The following is a 19,910-nucleotide window of genomic DNA, read 5'->3' as shown; positions in this document are numbered from 1 at the left end:
CGCCATGCTCCCCCATCACACAAAACTCGGCAAAGTTTTCCCTAGGGTTGGGGGGGCGGGGGCAGGTTGGAAAACACTGTCGACGGGCAGTGCTCTTCATGGTTTTCAATGTTACTAATCTGTAAATTTTTATCGTACTGCAGCAACTTCCTTATTACACAGAGAAGCTCCGAGTTTGGCACTGCACAACGCGAAGCAGTCCCACCGCCCTCTCACCCATGTGCACGGCGCCCCCTGGAGTTCTGCGGCACGACCTGGGTGTCCCACACAGCCGGTCTACAGCACTGTGCTTTCTCCCAGGATTTTCTTCCATACACCGTCAACGAGTGAGTTTACGTATAAATTCAGTCTCTACTTCTGAAACTCTCAACTTATATACGCGCATCAGATATGTGCATGAATGCATGCAGCTGCAAAAAACCTGGAAATAGTCCAGAAGTTCTTCGACAGAAACAAATAAATAAAATGTTCACATGATGCAGTGAAATTAATATGGATAAATCGTAGCAACATTGTGTGTGTGTGTGTGTGTGTGTGTGTGTAACCTAGAAGAAATAAACAGAAAATGATCCATTTTAACAAAGCTCAAAAACAAAACTAAGCAACATACTGGTTAGGAATATATAAAATGGGAAAAGCATTTTTAGAATAATAAATACCAAGCTCAGGACAGCTACCTGGAGGAGGAAGGCAGAAGTCAGGGGATGAGATGGGAAAACGCATGAGCGCAATGGAACAGCAACATTCTAGTTCGTGGATGGAGCAGTGAGCTCATGCGTATTCACTATGTTATGTTTCACAATACACGCATACATATATGGATATATTCATTTGTAGATATCAAATAAAAAACACTTTAAAAGGGAATAAAAGAAAAACCTTTGAAGGTATTTTAGTGGACTCTCACACGTTCTCTTTGTTTTTTGGGGAAAAAAGCTCATATTATTCATAATGTTCTGTAACTTCTTTGGCTGTGAGAGATCGTTACTGTGGCATGCAGGCTTCTCTAGTTCTGGTGACGGGCTTAGCTCCCCTGCAGCATGTAGAATCTTCCCAGATTAGGGATCAAAACTGCACGTCCCCTGAACTGGAAGGACTCTCAACCACTGGACTCTACTGTAACCTGCTTTTTTGAATCACTCAATATATTGTAATTAACTTTTGATCTCTAAGAATTTTATTATGTACATTTTAATAGTCTTATAATATCCAATTATAGGAATAGTTACTAAAATTAAGATGCAAGCACATAATAAAGAATTATACAGCCATTAAATATTAATAAGTATTTTTAATGACGTGGTTAAATGCTTGACAAATAGGACACTACCATAAAAAGTGTGATTTTAAAGACACACAGAAATTCATTAAAAAAAAAAAAAAGAACAGAGTAAATAGCTTTTGTCTCTGGGTCCAGGAACTGTGCTATTTATGGTATGGTAATTATTTTCTCTTAATATTCTTTTTATATTGTCCAAATCTCTATTATGAGAATATACTGCTTTTATAATCAGCAGAAGATTTCATTGAAATGCAGATGAAACAGACCTCAAAATTCAGAGCTCAACTGAGGTAGGCTGCCGTCTATGGTGTTGCACAGAGTCGGAAACGACTGAAGCAACATAGCAGCAGCAAGCATTCACCAATCAGGATTTCGTTCAAGGTCTGAGTGAGTGAGTGAGTGAGTGAGTGACTCGGTGGTGTGACCCCATGGACTACAGCCCACCAGGCACCTCCGTCCATGGGATTCTCCAGGCAAGAATACTGGAGTGGGCTGCCATTTCCTTCTCCAAGCAAAATCTGGCTAGTGGCAAATAAATTGTTCAACGTAACAAATTCATTGTGAAATTTTCAAAGATCTTATAATTTCTTAATATAGCTTCTGAAAACCATGGGCTTCTCTGGTAGCTCATCTGGTAAAGAATCCGCCTGCAATGCAGGAGACTCTAGTTCGATTCCTGGGTTGGAAAGATGTGCTGGAGAAGGGATAGGCTTACCCACTCCAGTATTCTTGGGCTTCCTTGGTGGCTCAGATAGTAAAGAATCTGCCTGCAAAGCGGGAGACCTGGGTTTGATCCCTGGGTTGGGAAGATCCCCTGGAGAAGGGAAAGGCTACCCACTCCAGTATTCTAGTCTGGAGAATTCCATACAGTCATGGGGTCACAAAGGGTTAGACATGACTAAGTGACTTTCACTAGCACTTCACTTTTCTGAAAACCTCATCTATAGAGAACAACATATGCTACCCCGGACGAGTCATTTTCAAGTCATTTTTAAACAGCAGAACCTTTTCTTTGAAGAAAGTAACGAACAGATGCCCCACACACGGGGTGAGACGTGCCCCAGCTGGAATGAGCAGGACAGCAACAGCTCCCCGGAACTGGCATGCAGTCCCGGCACTTTCTCCTCGCACAGTTTGGAAACTGAGAACTGGGCTCCAACCCCAGGAGTCTCTGATCCATTAGGTCTGCGGCGGACCCCCAAACCTGCATTTCCAACAGGACCCCAGGCGGATACTGCCAGCCCAGGGACCATGCCCCCAGCCCAAGAGACTGTTCTTGGCCTAGACGCACGTCACGATTTCTGGGGGAACTTGTAAGAGGCATCAACGCCTAGATCCCGCCTCTTAGATACTGTGATTTAGTTGGTTTAGAGATAAGTCCAACACTGTTTTGTTTTAAAACTTCCCCCAAGTGATTCTGACAGACAACCAGAGTTGAGAACAACCTTTTTTTCCACAAATGTGAACAAAACAGTCTTTAATCTTCTTGGGGCTTATAAATCAAAACAGGTGATGGTACATCACCAAATGATCAAAAAAATAACAATTAAAAACGGTGATTTAGAACATGTTGACATAGAGAGGCTTGACATCTCATTTATACCAAAAACACATATATAATTATATGAATATAAAACGTCCAAAAAGATGAACAGACATCTCTGGAAAGGATGAAATTGAGAAAAGATTCCAATTTCTTCTTTTGCCTCTTCTTATGTGAACATCTAAAATATTAATGTATTACTTTCATAATAAGTAAACTCAGTAAAGAAACGAAATGATTTCAAACACTCAGATCTGAGACTTAGGACAAAAGATGTCAAGGGACAGAAGTGAATCTTTGAACATATTTTAGGGAGAAAGGTAAAAGGTATAGTACCCAAGAGGCAAAACCAGTCTCTTGGTACTATAGAAAATGCTTGAGTTTTCCATTTTCAAATATCACAAATCTTTGAACCTTGGTCTACAAAATGAAGTAAACCACACTAAAGAATAATGTATGAGATGATCTAGCTCAGAACCTGTTTCCCATAATAGGTACTACTAACCAGAAGTTATTCTCATTTTTTAATGTATTTTACAACAATAGTTCCTGAACCTGGCTACACATCAGAATCACCCGGGTAATTAAAAAAACAAAAATCATCACAAATCCTTGCATCCCCCCACAACCCCAAGAGTCTGAGTCTTAGTAAGAAGACCCCAGGAATCAGTACTTTTGAAGAGGCTTTCCAAGATGATTCTGATGCAGCCAGCTCAGCACTGCACTTTCAGGAAGCACTGCTACAATTATGGTCACTATTGAGAAAAAAATTAGTAAGTGCACCATTAAGTCACACTTACATGGCTAGAAGCAGCCTAACACTCCTATGAGGCGGTTTCTCCTGTGATTCCCATTTTACCTATGGGTAAACTGAGGAACATAATGATTAAGGAACTTGTTCCACAATAAGTGACAAAGCAGATTCAAACCAATGCAGCCCGGCTGCAGTCAGCGCTTATGACAATTCCACTCCCCTGCTTCTGGGAACACAGGCACGACCTTCACCAAGAGCAGAATGTTAACTAACAAAACCCACCCTAAGGGACAAAAACAAAAACAAATACTACAAACTAAAGAACTGCACTGGAAATCTTATTTTTTTTTAAAAAAAGACTATACATATCTGCTTTATTAACTAAACAACTTTCTCTGTTAATCTACTTACAGTCTGAAGAAAAGCAGGAAATGCTTTCACAGGAACACTTCTGTGGAAGGACCTAGCCTAAAAAAGGAAGACAAAAGGAAACTGGTTTGAAAGACAAGCATTTCTGGAAATTAACCCTCTCCCTCTGAAAGTGGACACAAAGCAAGACCAGCAGTTTCAAACAGCAGAGCTAGGGCCTTTCTTGAAAACAAGAAAACAGTCATCTCTTGCTGGTTGAGATTAACTTGCCAAACCTAAAGATATCAGGAAAAGGTAGTATATTAAGAATTCTAGTCTTCTTTAAAACAATTTTTTTTATTCATTTTATTTGACTCTGCCAGGTCTTAGTTCTGGCATGCAGCACCTTCAGTTGCAGCACGTGGGATCCAGTTCCCTGACCAGGGACCGAACCCAGGCCCCTTGCGTTGGGAACATGGAGTTTCAGTCACTGGAAGTCACCAGGGAAGTCCCAAGAATTCTATTCTTTCTGACATTTGGTTTTGGCATTTCCAGCTGCCACGACTTTGACCACTGCTGCCCCCCCCCACACAGAGCACCCCTGGATACAGAAGGCCACCTGTAAATTATGTGTGGATTTTTAACAGCGTGGAAGGTTGGCTCCCTAAGCCCTGTGGTTTGCAAGGGTCGACTGTATTTGCACACCAGTCCCAGCGCCTCCCCAGCCTGGACGCCAGCCTCTCTCGTCGAGATGAATAGAAGACCCTCCCAGCCACGGTTCCTGCGTCTGTGTTCCCCAACCTTTAATTCATGCCACACAATTAGCCAAATTAATGTCATAAAGTCATTGTTTAACTGAACTCCCTGATAGATCATGTCTCAACTACTCATCTTAGAATTCAAGGCCTTCACATCTTGAATCCAATCTCACCTATCCAACCCAGCTTCCTACTGCCCCGGACTAGAGCCTCGACCCACTTGGAGTAATGCCCACCCTCCACCTTCCCCAAGCCCACTTCTGTCTACAGGCCTTTGTTTACATCGACAGAAACTAAACTCCCTGACACTTCTCAACGCACTGTACTCCGGTTTTACTCCATCTACTAAAATTGCTCTTCAAGATCATTCACAATTTACTGAGCAGCATACCCCTCTTTTCTCTTCATTCTCTCGGAGGAGTGCAGGACTTCAGTATTTCCTATTCTTGGAATCTGCTCCTCCCTCAGGTTTCCAAGACACTGACTCCGAGTTCTCCTTCTTCCTAGTAAATGGCCCTTTCTCTGACTACCTGAGAACTAGAGGTGGGTTCAAGGTTCGGCCTTTGGTCTTGTCTAAATATACACTCTCTTTGGACAAAAGCATATCCACACCTGGAGTTTTAACCCTAAGCCTTCCATCTGGATGACTCCCCAGGCTATATCTCCAGTTCTGACCTCCTTTTAGAGTCCTCATCCTACAATCTGCATTTTGGCCCCCCTCCCTAAATGTCCCCGAATCCCCTTAAATTCAGCGATGCCCAGAAGACTACTGATCAGCAGCCAGCACACCATTGCTTTTCTACTGCTGGCTCTGACTGGCACCAGCACAGTCTATATACGATCTTCATGAAACCTTCAGCCTTCCTGCTCCCTGGCCCTGTCACAATCTAACCAGTTACCAAGTCTAGTTGCTTCTTCCTGTTACGTGTCGCTTCAGTCGTGTCCGACTCTTTGCGACTCCATGGATTGTAGCCCGCCAGGCTCCTCTGTCCACAGGAGTTTTCAGGCAAGAACACCACTGGCGTGGGTTGCCATGCCCTCCTCTACGGGGTTTCCTGAGCCAGGGATCGAATTCGCATCTCCTGCATCACAGATGAATTCTGTACTGCTGAGCCACTGGGGAGGCTCGTTGTATGTATATATGTATGTATGTATGTATGTATGTATGTATATACATTCACATACATACATATAAAACATCTACCCTCCCTAAATCAGACACTCTTTATTTTTTAATGACTTATTATGGCTGAATTAGTTGCTAAGTATTAAAGTAATCGGTAAGTATTAAACCTAGACAGCATATTAAAAAGCAGAGACATTATTTTGCCAACAAAGATCCATATAATCAAAGCTGTGGTTTTCCCAGTAGTCATGTATGGATGTGAGAACTGGACCAAGCCAAAGAATTGATGCTTTTGAACTGTAGTGTTGGAGAAGGCTCTTGAGAGTCCCTTGGACTGCAAGGAGACCAAAAGAGTCAATCCTAAAGGAAATCAACCCTGAATACTCATTGGAAGGACTGATGCTGAAGCTGAAACTCCAATACTTCAGCTATCTGATGCAAAGAACTGACTCATTGGAAAAGACCCTGATGCTGGGAAAGACTGAAGAGGAGAGAAGCGGATGGCAGAGGATGAGATGGTTGGATGGCATCACAGACTCAATGGACATGAGTTTGAGCAATCTCCAGGAGATAATGAAGCCTGGCGTGCTGCAGTCCAGAGGGCTGCAGAGTCAGACATGACTGAACAACTGAACAACCACAAAGTATTAAATCTGAGAATCACTTCTTTGTACTTTCTGGGCTTTAATAACTTAATTGGAAATTTTAATTTCAGAAACTATTTTGACTGAGCAACCTAGGTAAGTAACAAAAATACTTGCTGCAACAAATTTGCTCTTATATTGTATCCTGCAAATGAGCATACCTGCAAGATTCAAAGACCACCATGGTTTCAGTGACACGATTTCCCTCTTACAAATCTCTCTTAGGCAATGTTGCAGGTATGAAATAAGACTGAGCCATAGGAGAGGCGCAGCCCTTTGGACTCCCCTGCAATTCCTATAGCATTCACTCATATCCTGGAAGCAATCAGGCTGAAGCTACCAAGAGGGTTTAAGAATGCAATAAATCAGATACTCTTTCAAATGTGGCAATAGGAAATGATTTACTAGAGATGATTATTAGAGTATGCAGGATGGAAGCCAAATTACAGCCCGGTGAACAAGGTCACAGTGGTGAGGGCTTGAGGTAAAAATAAATGTAGAACACATCTTCAAAAAGGGTTAACTGGGAGGGAAAAGTAAGGAACAGAAGGGCCTCACGGGCCGCCCGATGAAAGCAGCAACAACAAACTAGAAGATAAACGGGGCACGGTGTCGGAGAGGCCAGCTGAAAACACCAGCTGGGAACTGCTGAGGATGGAGTCCTGGGAGGGCGGAAGAGGAGAGGCATCAGCCTTGACCAGGCAGGAAGACACACTCTCCCCGGAGAGACAGAGTAACAGTGAGCGGGTGGGTCCCAGAGGAGCCTCACTGAGGAAGCTGAGGAGGAGAAAGGGGGATTTTTAAAAAGTGGAAAAAGTTTACAGTAGTCCCGGAGATACATCTGCTGGGATTTCAGTGAGCAATGGATATGCACTGTTAAACTTAAAAAATGCTACAACCACACCTTAGGAGTAGCCACAGCTAGAAATGATGGGTTCTTCAATGATTCCGCCAAAGGAGGCTACTTACGTGCTTTAGGTGCAGGTGTGCCTGGCTGGCAACGTCATATACCACATCTCTCACGTTTCTATCTTGACGCTTCTGTAGAAAATCCTCTTGTGAAACACCATGCTACGTAGGAAAATGCACATTATGTTAGGAATCAAAAAGCACACTTAAAACTAATTCAGCTCAAGACAACAGGGGTTAGAACAATGTGCACAGTAAAATGCCTCTTTTGGCTTTTAAAATATAGCGATATGTACGTGTCACACACAAACACACTGTCTCTCCTAGGAGAATATGCAACAAGATGCTAAGTAAACAGCTGTACCTGAAACAAAATAAACTAACAGATTAAGAAATTTAAAAGAACAGAATAATGAACCTCATCCAGAAAACAAAGGTTCTCATAAACAGTATTCTTTCCTAAGGATTACTTCCTCCTTTAAAAGAACCGGCTAAGGTGAACACTAGGACTAATTATGTAATTGCTGGGAAGGGAGTGAAGCTACACCAACTGAGGTTCTCTGGACCTTCTTACACACAGCTCCACCAGGACCTAGAATGCCTGACTGATGAAACTCTGACTTGATGCCTCTAGAGCAAAAATGCAATAAGCATGCGTTTCAAAGAAGTTACAGACTAAAGAAGCAAGAAGAGAATGCCACTCCCCATATTCTTAAGGTAAATAATTAGGAGTACAAGTAACAGCCTTACCAGCATACAAATATCCATGGGGAGGAACACCCTTCTTCTGCTACCGTGATAGGGTGTGGCTCTCAAGCAAGTGACGATGCCTTGTGCTTTTCCAATGTGACTGGCAGCGTGGTCCGCATGAAGATCCTTTACGCCTATGATTTCAGAAATCTAACAATTAGGCTGCTCTTTTCTCTTCAAATGCCTAACAAGTCAATACAAGCAGCATAGGAAAATCACCTTAACACCTAAAAGGTGTTTATCCTGTGTTTCATATCTGAAAAACAGGATTTATGTGAGCAAAACCGGGCACAAAGACAAGCTGATCATTTACCAGTAACAGGTTTCTGAATGTTAACTTTTAAATAGAAGTTTCCTCAAACGACAGCATACCAAGAGCACATTTGAAATTTTAATCAGCTCTTGTGGAAAACACTGCAAGTCTTGCACTTTTCTCCTCAGTGCAATTTCCATATGACCTCGTTTTAAGTATATGCTTAACAAACTTTCTGCTCTTTGCTCCCTCCTTTCATTGCGTTGGCAAACATGTCACGGAATGGGCAGGCAAAACAGGCCTGGGAAATTGGGTAAGGACTTGTATTATTCTTTTAGGCTGACATAAAGACATACTGCTTTCTTCAAATGGATGGTACTGTCCTTGCCCCAAATAATTCCATTACAATCCTCATGACAATAAGTGCTCACCAATTTAGAATAGAGTCAAAAGAGCAAAAATATCTAAACTCCATAGTTTCGGGTGTTGTTTTTTTTTTAAGAAAAAATCTCATAAAAACTTACAGAGTTTTATTTCATCAACCTTTGTCTTAAACATGGGGAAGTATTATTGACAGAGAAGAAAGGAGTCACGTCACAGGTCTTCCAAAGAGTAAGGGTTGCATAAAATAGTAAAATCATCTGCAATTACCAGATTATTAATTATAGCATGAGGCAGCTAAAGTACTTTTATGAGAATCCGGGTATTTTCATTAGTCTGCATTCCATTCCAAAGAAAGGTATATATTATATTCCCTTTCTACCTTGAAAGAAAAAGAAAAGCTAGTCCGTTATAGTTGGTGCAAAGAAAAATTTTAACATTAAACTGGTTAGACTGTCAAATTAAGAAAGAGTGAAGTATAAAAGGTGTTATGTTGATGGAGGGAAAAAAAAAAAAAAGGTGTTATGTTAACAGCATGGAGGTTCCTTAAAAAGCTAATAACAGAGCTACCATATGATCCAGCAAGTTTACGCCTGGGCATATATTCAGAAAAGATGAAAACTCTCATTTGAAAAGATACATGCACCCCAATATTCATAGCAACACTATTTACAATAGCCAAGACACAGAAACAACCTAAATGTCCATCAGCAGATGAACAGATAAAGAAGGTGCGGTACATACATACAACGGAATACAACTCAGCCATAGAAGGAGAATGAAATACTGCCATTTGCAGCAACATGGATGGACCAGAGATCATCATACAGAGTAAAGTAAATCAGACAAAGACGAATATTATATAATTCCACTTACATGTGGAGTCTAAAAAATAAAACTAATGAACTTATTTACAAACAGAAACAGACTTACAGACTTAGAGAACAAACTTAAGGTTACCAAAGGGGAAAGGAGTGGGAGGGATAAATGAGGAGCAGGGGACCGCAGACGCTCATCATTACATACAGAATAAACAAGGATGTAGCACAGGGAACTATATTCAATGTCTGTAATAACTACAGTGAAAAATAATCTGAAATATATACATAACTGAATCACTTTCCTGTATACCTGAAATTAACACAATGATGTACACCAAACAACTATACTTCAATTAAAAAAAGTATTTTACTTTTTCCCCTCTACATTCCTTAGGATTATATAACAATAATGTGTCCTGCCTGAGGACAGTCTTTGGATTAAACCCTCTGGCTAATTCTGTTATCTTAAAAATGTAAATTATGGGGGTAGGTCTGGTCTTTACAAGGATGTATCCTGCCTGAGGACAGTCTTTGGATTAAACCTTCTAGCCAAAAAAAAAAAAAGTATTTTAAGAAAGAAAACTATAAAATAGAAAAAAAAATACTTACCCAATATTTCTAGTGTTAGATAAAGAAGAGAACTCTGTGTATTTTCAGCATAATTTTCTAGTTCCTGGATATTACGATATGCTTTGTCATCCAAATTTTTTTCCTATAAACAAAATGCTTTATTTGTTTGATGAATGGTTAATAACTTATTATAAAAATACACAATTTTTCCCCTAAAGAAATGAGTATTAAATAATTAAAACTATTAGTATGAACTGTTTATTATACAATAAAATAAGATAAAATTAAAATATTAAAAAGTCCTACATGTTCACTACTTACAAATCACCCCTCAAAATAATACCTCAGGAATAACCTCAATGCACAAATCACCATGGACGTGGGATTGGCTTAATTTTTACTTGCTTCTAAAGTCTAAGGTCTTTTTATACAGTTCATCAGGTTCTCACAGCAAGTATACTGTGGTGGTTTGCCATTTCCTCCTCCAGCTGACTCACTGGAAAAGCCCCTGATGCTGGGAAAGACTGAGGACAGAAGAAGAGGGCATCAGGGGATGAGGTGGCTGGATGGCATCACTGATGCAATGGACATGAACTTGGGCAAACTTTGGGAGATGACGAGCGACAGGGAGGCCTGGTGTGCTGCAGTCCATGGGGTGGCAAAGAGTCGGACACGACTGGATGACTAAACAACAACAAAGTCTAAGGTGGGGGATTCCCTGGTGGCTCAGTGGTAAAGAACCTGCCTGCCAATGCAAAAGTCACAGGTTTGATCCCTGGGTTGGGAAGATTCCTTGAAGAAGGAAAAGGCAACTCACTCTAGTATTCTTGCCTGGGAAAGCCCATGGACAAAGGAGCCTCTCGGTCTACCATGGAGTCGCAAGAGATTCGGATATGACTTAGCCACCAAACAATAACAAAGTCTAAGATATCATGGAGAAAATTACTTAACTGAGCTCCTATCTAATTAAGCATTTCAGACATTACTGCACCTCCATCCCCCCAAAGAAGAAACCATATTCCATAAAGTAATGGTTGACTACCAGAATATACTATATTCAAGAAACAGAAAAACATAAATCTTAGAACAAGCACATCTAGCAACTTTTATAATACACTTAAAAAGACTGCATGGCCAAAGTAGTATTATTCCTCCACCCCTTCCTCCTGTTTTAAAACCAAGAGAAACTGGCACCAGTTTCCCGGGGGCGGGGGGCGGGGGGAATATCCTCCAGACCTTTCACATTAAAAAAAAAAACCTGAAACAATTCACACACCATAAAATCTTCTGAAGTATACAATTTCACAGTTGTAGTAAATTCCAAAGTTGTGCAATATTACCAATATCTAATTCCAGAATGCTCTCATCACCTCAGAAAGAATCCTGTATGTATGAAGCTGTCATTTCCCATTTTCCCCTCTCCTGATCGCCACAAACCACTAATCCACTTTGTTTCCATGGATTTGTCTATTGCAAACATTTTATAAAAGGGCAGTGATATGATATGTGGCATTTTGTATCTGGCTTCTTTCAATTAGTGTATTTTCAAGGTTCGCCCATGTTGGCACATCTATTAGTATCTCATCCCTTTTAAGTGAAGAAAAGATAGATAATATTCCATCGTATGTTTATTCACTCATTCACAGACTCTGAGTCATTCCCACTTTTGGACTATTATGAATAATGCTGCTATGAACATTTGTGTACAAGTTTTGCGAGGACACATGTTTTCATTTCTCTTATCAACTTAGGAGTGAAATTGCCAGGTCTATGATAACTCTATGTTTAACTTTCTGAAGAATCTGCCAAACAGTTTTTCCAAACAGCTGAACCAATTCACATTTCCATCAGCACTGTCCGAAGGGTCCCAGTGTCTCCATATCCTCACCAACACTTAACCATTGTTCATTCTTTTCATTAGAGCTGTCCCAATGGGTATGAAGTAGTATCTCATTGTGGTGTGCTTTTTTTAATTTCTGTTTATTTATCTGTGTTTGTGCTGGCTTTTCTCTAGTTGCGGGGAGTGGGGGCTGCTCTCCAGTTGCAGTGTGCGGGCTTCTCCCTGCAGGGGTTTCTCTTGTTGTGGCCCACCGGCTCTAGGGCACATGGGCTTCAGCAGTGACAACATGTGGGCTTGGTGGCTGCAGCCTGTGGGCTCGAGTCATTATCTCATTTTGGCTTATATTATTACTACTGTAGCCTATGGTTATTAACAGATTGTATCCAAATAAACTAAATAAACTTACATTTTCATGACAAGAGTGTATGACAAATATTAGGTCAAGGACACTCAGCCAACAGTGTGTCAGAAAGAACACACAGATCAGTCCCAGTCATCAAGCATTCTCCAAGCCTGGTTGGAACTAGAACTTAGCTCTAAGTGTAAGATTCTATTTGCTAGAACCATCAGACTTTCTTTATTCACTCTACTTGGACAGTGCTTCAAGCACTGGATGTATATAATGATATATGTACAACTATGCTCAAAGATGATATTAAGGAATTATCCATACTTTTTAAGGTCTGATTATCACATTATAGTTATATTGTATACAAGTTTTTTCTTTTCAATTTTTATTTTACATTGGAGTTGATTTACAATGTTGTGTTAGTTCAGGCGCACAGCAAAGTGATTCAGTCACACACATACTTACATCTACTCTTCAGATTCTTTTCCCATTCAGGTTATTACAGAACACCGAGTTTCCTGTGCTATACAATAGGCTCTTGGTGATTATCTGTTTTATACAAGTTTTTATCTTTTCAAGTTACATGTATATTTACAGATCAAATGATAACATGTCTTGGGTTTACTTTAAAATAATCTAATAGGGTTTAGTGAGGGAAGTTGGTAGAAAATAAATGAAATAACATTGGACACGGGTTTATAACTATTAAAGCTGGGTGACAGATACGTGAAAGTATATTACACTATTCTCTCTACTTTTATATAAGTCTGAAAATTTTCTATTATTTAAAAAACACCAAAATAGTAGAGTATGATATGCACATGCATGCCTCCGCCTGGATGCCCGTTTGCCTGTGTGTCTCCAGGTACTGGGATAGGAGCCTGAGGTAGGTGAAATGCAGTGATGGAGAGCAGATAAAAATGGCACAGTTCTCTAAAAGTCTCCTTCTTCCAAAATAATATACATATTAAAACATTTCTTCCCTGAAGAATTAGCCTGAGGGTTAAAAGAGGAGAAAAAACAAGACATGAGCAATTGCAACTTACTCTTTCATCAATGATTTTCATAAGCCATCTTTTAGTCAGATTATGTCTTCTGACAGCCTAAAAAAAAAAGTTTTGTTTTTAGAAAGTACCACAAATGACTTCTGTAGACTTGAATAGCATAAACAAACCAAATACAAAACCAGGCCAGGGAACATTTGTAATAACTCATCACCAGACAGCTATGTTAAAAACCTAGGGAAAAAGAAAATGTCTCTAGAAAACATTTTAAAACATTTTCAAGTAAAGATAATATATCCAAAACCTTTTCACTAATCTTTTCCTTATACTATTAGTAATTAGTGAATCCACTTTCAAAACAAACAAAAAAAAAACAAGAATTAAGCAGAGCAAGCTTCTCTACGTGATATGCCTCAACTTCTATGCTTATTACAAACTTTTCCCCCATAAAATGAAGACCCTATTTAATGAAAATAACCACTTTATAAAAAAGAAAAGGGTAACAAGCTCCAAAGAAAACAATCTGCAGGGTACAATGTTATCTTACAAGTAAAGACACTCCATTAAGAAAGAGCACACTTGGTGCTCAGATCGTGGTCTCTAATACCATTTCCATCAAAGGAAACAGACTCTAAAAAAGGGGGATTCCAGAGCTGGAACAAGGGAGATTCAAGAGGATCCTAAACCATTTTATTGTGCCAGAAAAAAGAAAGTGCAAAAAAAAAACAAAAAAGATAGGAGGCATGTTAGGACACAGGAGCCAGTTTGAAGGGACTCTCGTTGTCCAAATATGGGACTATTTGAATACCAAATAATTAAGTACAGTAATGAGGTATAATCTGCCTGCCAATGTAGGAGACATAAGAGACGTGGGTTCATGCCCTGGGCTGGGAAGATCCCCTGGAAGAGGAAATGGGAACCCACTCCAGTATTCTTGCCTGGGAAATTCTACAGACAGAGGAATTTGGTGGGCCACAGTCCATAGGGTCTCAAAGAGTTGGACACAACTAAACGAATGAGCATGCATGCAAGCAATGAGTTACAAAGTACTGAAAAAGAAAAAAAGAAATTCAGGAGTTTATACCAATAATTAATAAACAAATAAATAACATAGGAGCGTGAGAGCGCTTGCTTACAGTAGCGTGCCAAGTGGTAAATGTGAACAGAGCATTAGAGTTGGAACATTATCATTCTGTAATCATAACAGTAAAGGCTGGATAAGAATCATCAGTGCATCTTACGTTTCACAGGAAACTGATGAGGAGCAGGATATCTGCACTGTCTTAAAGTTGATTAGTTGCAAGGGCAATTCTAATTATACAGTAGATTACACATTGGGAAAACCGGGCAACATCTTGAATGTTAAGGAAAATGAACAATGCCAATAAAGGACAGATGGACAGAATGTGTCTCCAGATGTGACACGCCGAGAACACATCACCGACGCAGTATTCTGGCCAAGAGCGCACAACCTGAACCATCTAAGCACGAGAAACATTAGACAAATGCAAAATGAGCAATGCTCTACTACAAAAACAAAAGATGCCATACACTTCAAAAATGTCAATGTTATAGAACGCAAAGAAAAGCTACGGAAATGTTCCAGCTTAAAGTAAGCTAAAGAGATACGACAAAAAATACCTGACTGGATCCTACACTGGAGGGGAAGAATACATTCATTTATATTATTAGGTCAACTGACAAAATTGGAATATGAATGGAAAATCAGACGAAAGTTACTTCAAAGTTAAACTTACTAAAGTCAATAACTATTCTGGTTAAATAAGACAATGTCTCTATTCTTAGGAAATAGTAAAGTATTGAGGAATAAAGAGACATAATGTAAGCAACTTATACTCAAATAATTAAAAAAAAATATGTGTGAAAATACAGAGATCATGCCAGCACACACACACGTGAGTGAGCACATACAAATAATTAACAAATAGGATAAAATGTTAACAACAGGTAAATCTGGGTAAACAAACGACCTATAAGTGTTCTTACAATATTTTTAATTTTGTAACCTTTCTGAAATTTTGAAGCTATTTCCAATAAGTTTTTAAACACTGCTTTTTTGCCAAGTCAACACCAGGTATAATACATTTTCACAAGAAATACAGTAGTGAAACATAAAGTCTCCGGGATATCCTACACTTCAACTGAGACTCTAGGATGTCACGGATATTAATGTAAAGGCTGGCAGGCCCACCAATACACACCACGTGGCAAAGGATGAAGCGTGCAGAACGGAGCCCACTTTGCCCGACAGGCGCGCAGCGGAAGCTCGGAGGGCTGCGAAGAGTTGCTTTGGAAGTGCTCTCGGCATTGCTACAACCACCCAGCAGCACCCCACAGGCCTCTCCCCCCAGTTCCAAGAGCCAGCCTGGGATACCTCAGTCACCTCAGTCTTGCTCTCCTTTTGCTCTGTACATGTCTGAGTAGGGCAGGGATGTTTGATCTTTGTAACCACACCGTCAAGCACCATTCCTGGCACATGAAAGTACTCAGGAGATACTAAACCACTGAAAAGTCAGACTCTATTTACTCAAGACTGACGCTGTAACAGCTGCAGTTCCTTGACCACAAAACAGAGTTCTGTCTGATTCTGAAGGAAATCAGAGATCAAGATAAAAAAACACATACTTATAAGAAGCTAAAAACCTGTTGAATAAAGGTGTCAAAACTTTGGAAATAGAAGCCAGATGGAATTAAAATCGTGGCTATAATTATTAGAAATTATAGGAATTCACCTATTCTGTGCTCTAAAAGCAGCAGTGAAACAGCGCGGCAGGAATGGACCTTCTGTTCCCCGATTTAACCTTCTACAGAACCCGAGGCTCTTTAAGCATCAGTGGAAAGTCTGACGGGACAGTGGCGAAACAAGCGTGTGCTCCAGCAGAACGCGGAGAAGCAGAAAACACGCCATGAGGACAACCGCTCTGAACACTACCTGCTTCTTTCAAATGCTCACGTTCGTCTGTGATACCTGTCATGTCAGAGAGCTGGCCAACATCAATCACCAAAATGTAAGCAGCTTTTAAAACTGGACAAATTGGCGTACATGTAAAACATTCTGTAATTCAGATATGTCTTCTGGCATTTAAGTGAGGCCAAGACAAGATAAATTTATGTTAAATAAATCTCTGATCTTTCAACTTATTCCCTGACAAAGGCCAGAATTTTCGATACAAGTCTTAGCATAAACTTCTAACGCAAATCAGGTTTGCATATAAAATAAGCAGTTTCTGGACTTTGGAGAAACTTTCCTCTAAACTGAGTCAGCCAGGATAAGATTCTTGAAGTGGGATGAATAAAGGGAAACAACTAATCAGATACTCAAGAGCTTCCCATCCACTGTTCCTTCCCAGCCCCTGGTGGAGGGGCCTGGCTCTCCAATTACTGAGGTTCTGTGAAGTCAATCTGGGGCCCAGAAACGGGGCCTGCCTCTGCTGGGGCACAGACCTGAGAAGGGGTGTACCATCAGGTCTGTCAGAGGCTCCTGGGACAGACGCTGTCTTCCGGCACTCACAATACGACAATGCGGACACAGATCAATGACCAAAGGAGCCTAAACCCCGTCCTCTGCTCCTAGTTCAACATATTTCTAAACTGCGTTAAGGCCAGTTGTGAATGAGGAATTCATACAGCTTTAACGTAAAACGAACTACTAAATACATCTTAGTGTACAAATAACAACCTCGCCCACAGGCTTCCATTCTCAGATACCTAAACTTCATCAACAAAGAGGCAATTCTATGAAACCAGACAAGGCAGCTTTAGGAATGATAAGAGCACAAAAGATCAATGCATCATCATTTTATACAGTCCAGAGTATGAACTAAAGCACTGGAATAAGGAGCTACTTGGCAGACAGAATAGAAAATTTACCTGTCATTGTTTCAAAATTTGTAGGGTTTAAATTCTGCAACCAAACATGTGGAAAATAATTTATAACATAAACAGACCAAATTCCTCTTTCTTCTTTTAATAAACACACTAAAGATGTGTGCAAATTATTTGTTAATGATTTTAAATTCTGTCAAAACTAACATATATCTGAATGTTACATGAGCCCAAGAATATTTTCAGGACAGATTCCCCATTGCCACTATCCAACTTGTATGTAACAAAAAGTATGCTTAAATAACATTCATACAAATGAAAAGTAGCTGTTTTTGTTTTACCTTCCATAGTTCAATGGCCACAGGCTGATGTGGTGGATTGTCACTGTATATATCATCCACAGTTTTCTTCCAAAACTGCATTCGCATCAGTCCAATTGTTTTCTCAGAGACAGAGTCCTTAATCTATAAACAGGGTTTAAAAACATTAACAACCTCACTACTCAGAGTTTCAGAAATCACTATTTATAACTGTAAAATCATATAATTCAGTCTTCTCTGCACTTAATTTTTCCTTGAAGTTATATATCAGTTAAATTTTCACCATTAAGAGTTACCTAAGTAAAAGCTACAGATTACTTGGTGATTATTCAAAAATATTCTCAAGGTCTGCATTCAAAAATACAAGCAATTCTTCTAAAAAAGTTATAAGGAAAAACAAAGGAGGGGGGACATTTTGTTTAAAAGAAATTTAAGAAAGATCAACCAGTAACATATAGACCTATTTGAATCCGGATTTAAAGAGAGACACAACTAGGAAAATCTGAACACCAAATGTTTAATGATATTAAGGAATTATTTTTAAATTTTTAATGTATAATAATAGTAGTGTTATTTTTTTAAGTGAATTCTTTTAGAGATGCAAATTGAAATATCTGCAGATGGAAAAATTCATCTGAAACTTAACTTCAAAATAACCTGGAGGTGGGGATGATGTGGCTGAGGAGTAAAGATGAAAAACAAGATTGGCCATGAGTAAGTAACAGCTGCAGGTGGGTGATGGGGTACATGAGGGTTCATTATATTTCTCTCTCTGTATATGGATACACTTCATTCTAGACATGATTGAAATTTTCCAGTGAAGTTTTAAAAAATAAGTGGAAGCGAAGAAAAACAATCCTCACTTGGTTAGTGATAGCACAAATACTTTTTAAGTCTGAAGATAAACCTAGGAAATAGAACCAGAAGCTTTTTAGAGGAAGCAGAGAAGGAAATATTATTTATCAAATGTCTACAAGTTCCAGGCCCTGTGCAAGTACTGTACCAGATGTTACCTGATCACAATCGTCAGAACAACCTCACAGGGTCCTTACCAACACATCCAATCTACAAGTACAGAAGTTATGGCTCAAAAAGGTAGAAGCTTATCTCAGGTACATGGAGAAGACTGTGGCGAGGGTAGGGGCTGACTCCAAAGGGACACATCCGGGAATCTTTCAGGTTGATGGAATTGTTCTGTATCACAACTCTGATGGGACATACATGACTTTAAGCGGTTTTCAAAACCTATAGGTCTATACACCACAAAAAGCAAATTTTACTGTGGTACATTTAAAAAAACTCATTTGTTTATTCACTAAGTAACTTTTTAAAAGAAGACTGTTAGATTCTTTCCCTAACTTACTACTGATTAAGCATGGCCTTGTTAAGTTCTGGCAAGAATCATCAATCCATGCTAAATCTAGGAGGAAAATTTTTTATTTCTAACTGAGCTATAATTGACACATAACAGTTTCATAGTTTGAAGTATACAATATGATTTGATATGAGAGTGGTGGGCTACAGTCCACGGGGTCGCAAAGAGTCGGACATGACTGAGCGACTAAACCTACCTACCTACCTATATATTGTGAAAGATCACCATAGGTGTCATTAATATCTACTATCACCACACAAAATTAGAAATCTATGTCGAGAGCTTTTAGGATCTGCTCTATTAGCAACTTTCAAATGCATAGTAACAGTACTAGCTGTGCATTTCATGCCCATGCCTTATTTACTTACAATGCCAAGTTTCTACCTTTTAACCACCATCACTCATTTCACCCATCTCCTACCCCTGCCTCTGGCGACCACCAATCTGTTCTCTTTACCTATGAGCTTGGGAATTGTTTGTTTTGCTTTTGCTTTAGATTCCACATATAAGTGAGATCATATGGTATTTGTCTTTGTCAAACTCATTTCACTTAGCATGAAGCCCTCAAGGTCTGCCTGTGTTGTCACAAATGCCAAGATTTCCTTCTTCTTTATGGTAAGTAATAACTCACTGGGGAGACATACCTCATCTTTTTTAAAAAACATATTGACTTGTTTATATTTTCGGCTGCAGCGGGTCTTCGCTGCTTCCTCCGGGCGTGCCCGAGTTGCGTGAGCCGGGCTGACTCCGGTGCGGTGCACAGGCTTCTCCCCGCGGCGGCTTCCGTGGCGGAGCACGGGCTCCGGGGCGCACGCGTTTCAGTGGACGCAGCAAGTGGCCTCGGGAGGCCGTGGGCAGGCTCTAGGGCGCTCAGGCTTCAGGAGCTGCAGCTCGTGGGCTCAACAGCCGTGGCGCACAGGCTTCAGTTGCCTGGGGCATGTAGAATCTGCCCGGGCCAGGGGAACCTGTGTCCCCTGCGCTGTACACCAGGGAGGTCCCGATAAACCACGCCTTTATCCAGTCATCCACCAATGGAC

General features: G+C 40.1%; 1 protein-coding gene and 1 non-coding gene across 7 annotated transcripts in view; both read right to left on the bottom strand.

Moving 5' to 3' along the window:
* NDUFAF6 (NADH:ubiquinone oxidoreductase complex assembly factor 6) overlaps positions 1-19,910 on the bottom strand; it is a 41,267-nt gene that overhangs the window by 8,203 nt on the left and 13,154 nt on the right. For 5 of the 6 annotated variants that reach the window (XM_065902777.1, XM_065902779.1, XM_065902780.1 and 2 more), the window contains 6 exons: positions 17,520-17,642; positions 13,375-13,431; positions 10,179-10,281; positions 8,115-8,248; positions 7,425-7,526; positions 3,991-4,047 (listed from right to left, as the gene is read on the bottom strand). In XM_065902777.1, the coding sequence (XP_065758849.1) occupies positions 3,991-4,047; positions 7,425-7,526; positions 8,115-8,248; positions 10,179-10,281; positions 13,375-13,431; positions 17,520-17,642 (576 nt within the window). Of the gene's footprint in view, positions 1-494; positions 3,007-3,990; positions 4,048-7,424; positions 7,527-8,114; positions 8,249-10,178; positions 10,282-13,374; positions 13,432-17,519; positions 17,643-19,910 lie in introns of those variants that run through there. The other variant, XM_065902778.1, reaches the window with a different exon arrangement.
* Positions 6,679-6,816, bottom strand: LOC136145306 (small nucleolar RNA SNORA14). The gene has a single exon (XR_010658749.1). It is a non-coding gene; the product is annotated as a small nucleolar RNA SNORA14 (small nucleolar RNA).

Source organism: Muntiacus reevesi, chromosome 12 (assembly GCF_963930625.1).
Source record: "Muntiacus reevesi chromosome 12, mMunRee1.1, whole genome shotgun sequence".
Lineage (NCBI taxonomy): Eukaryota > Metazoa > Chordata > Mammalia > Artiodactyla > Cervidae > Muntiacus > Muntiacus reevesi.
The sequence above is the reverse complement of the archived record's forward strand: the minus strand, read 5'-3'. Positions and strand labels throughout refer to the sequence as shown.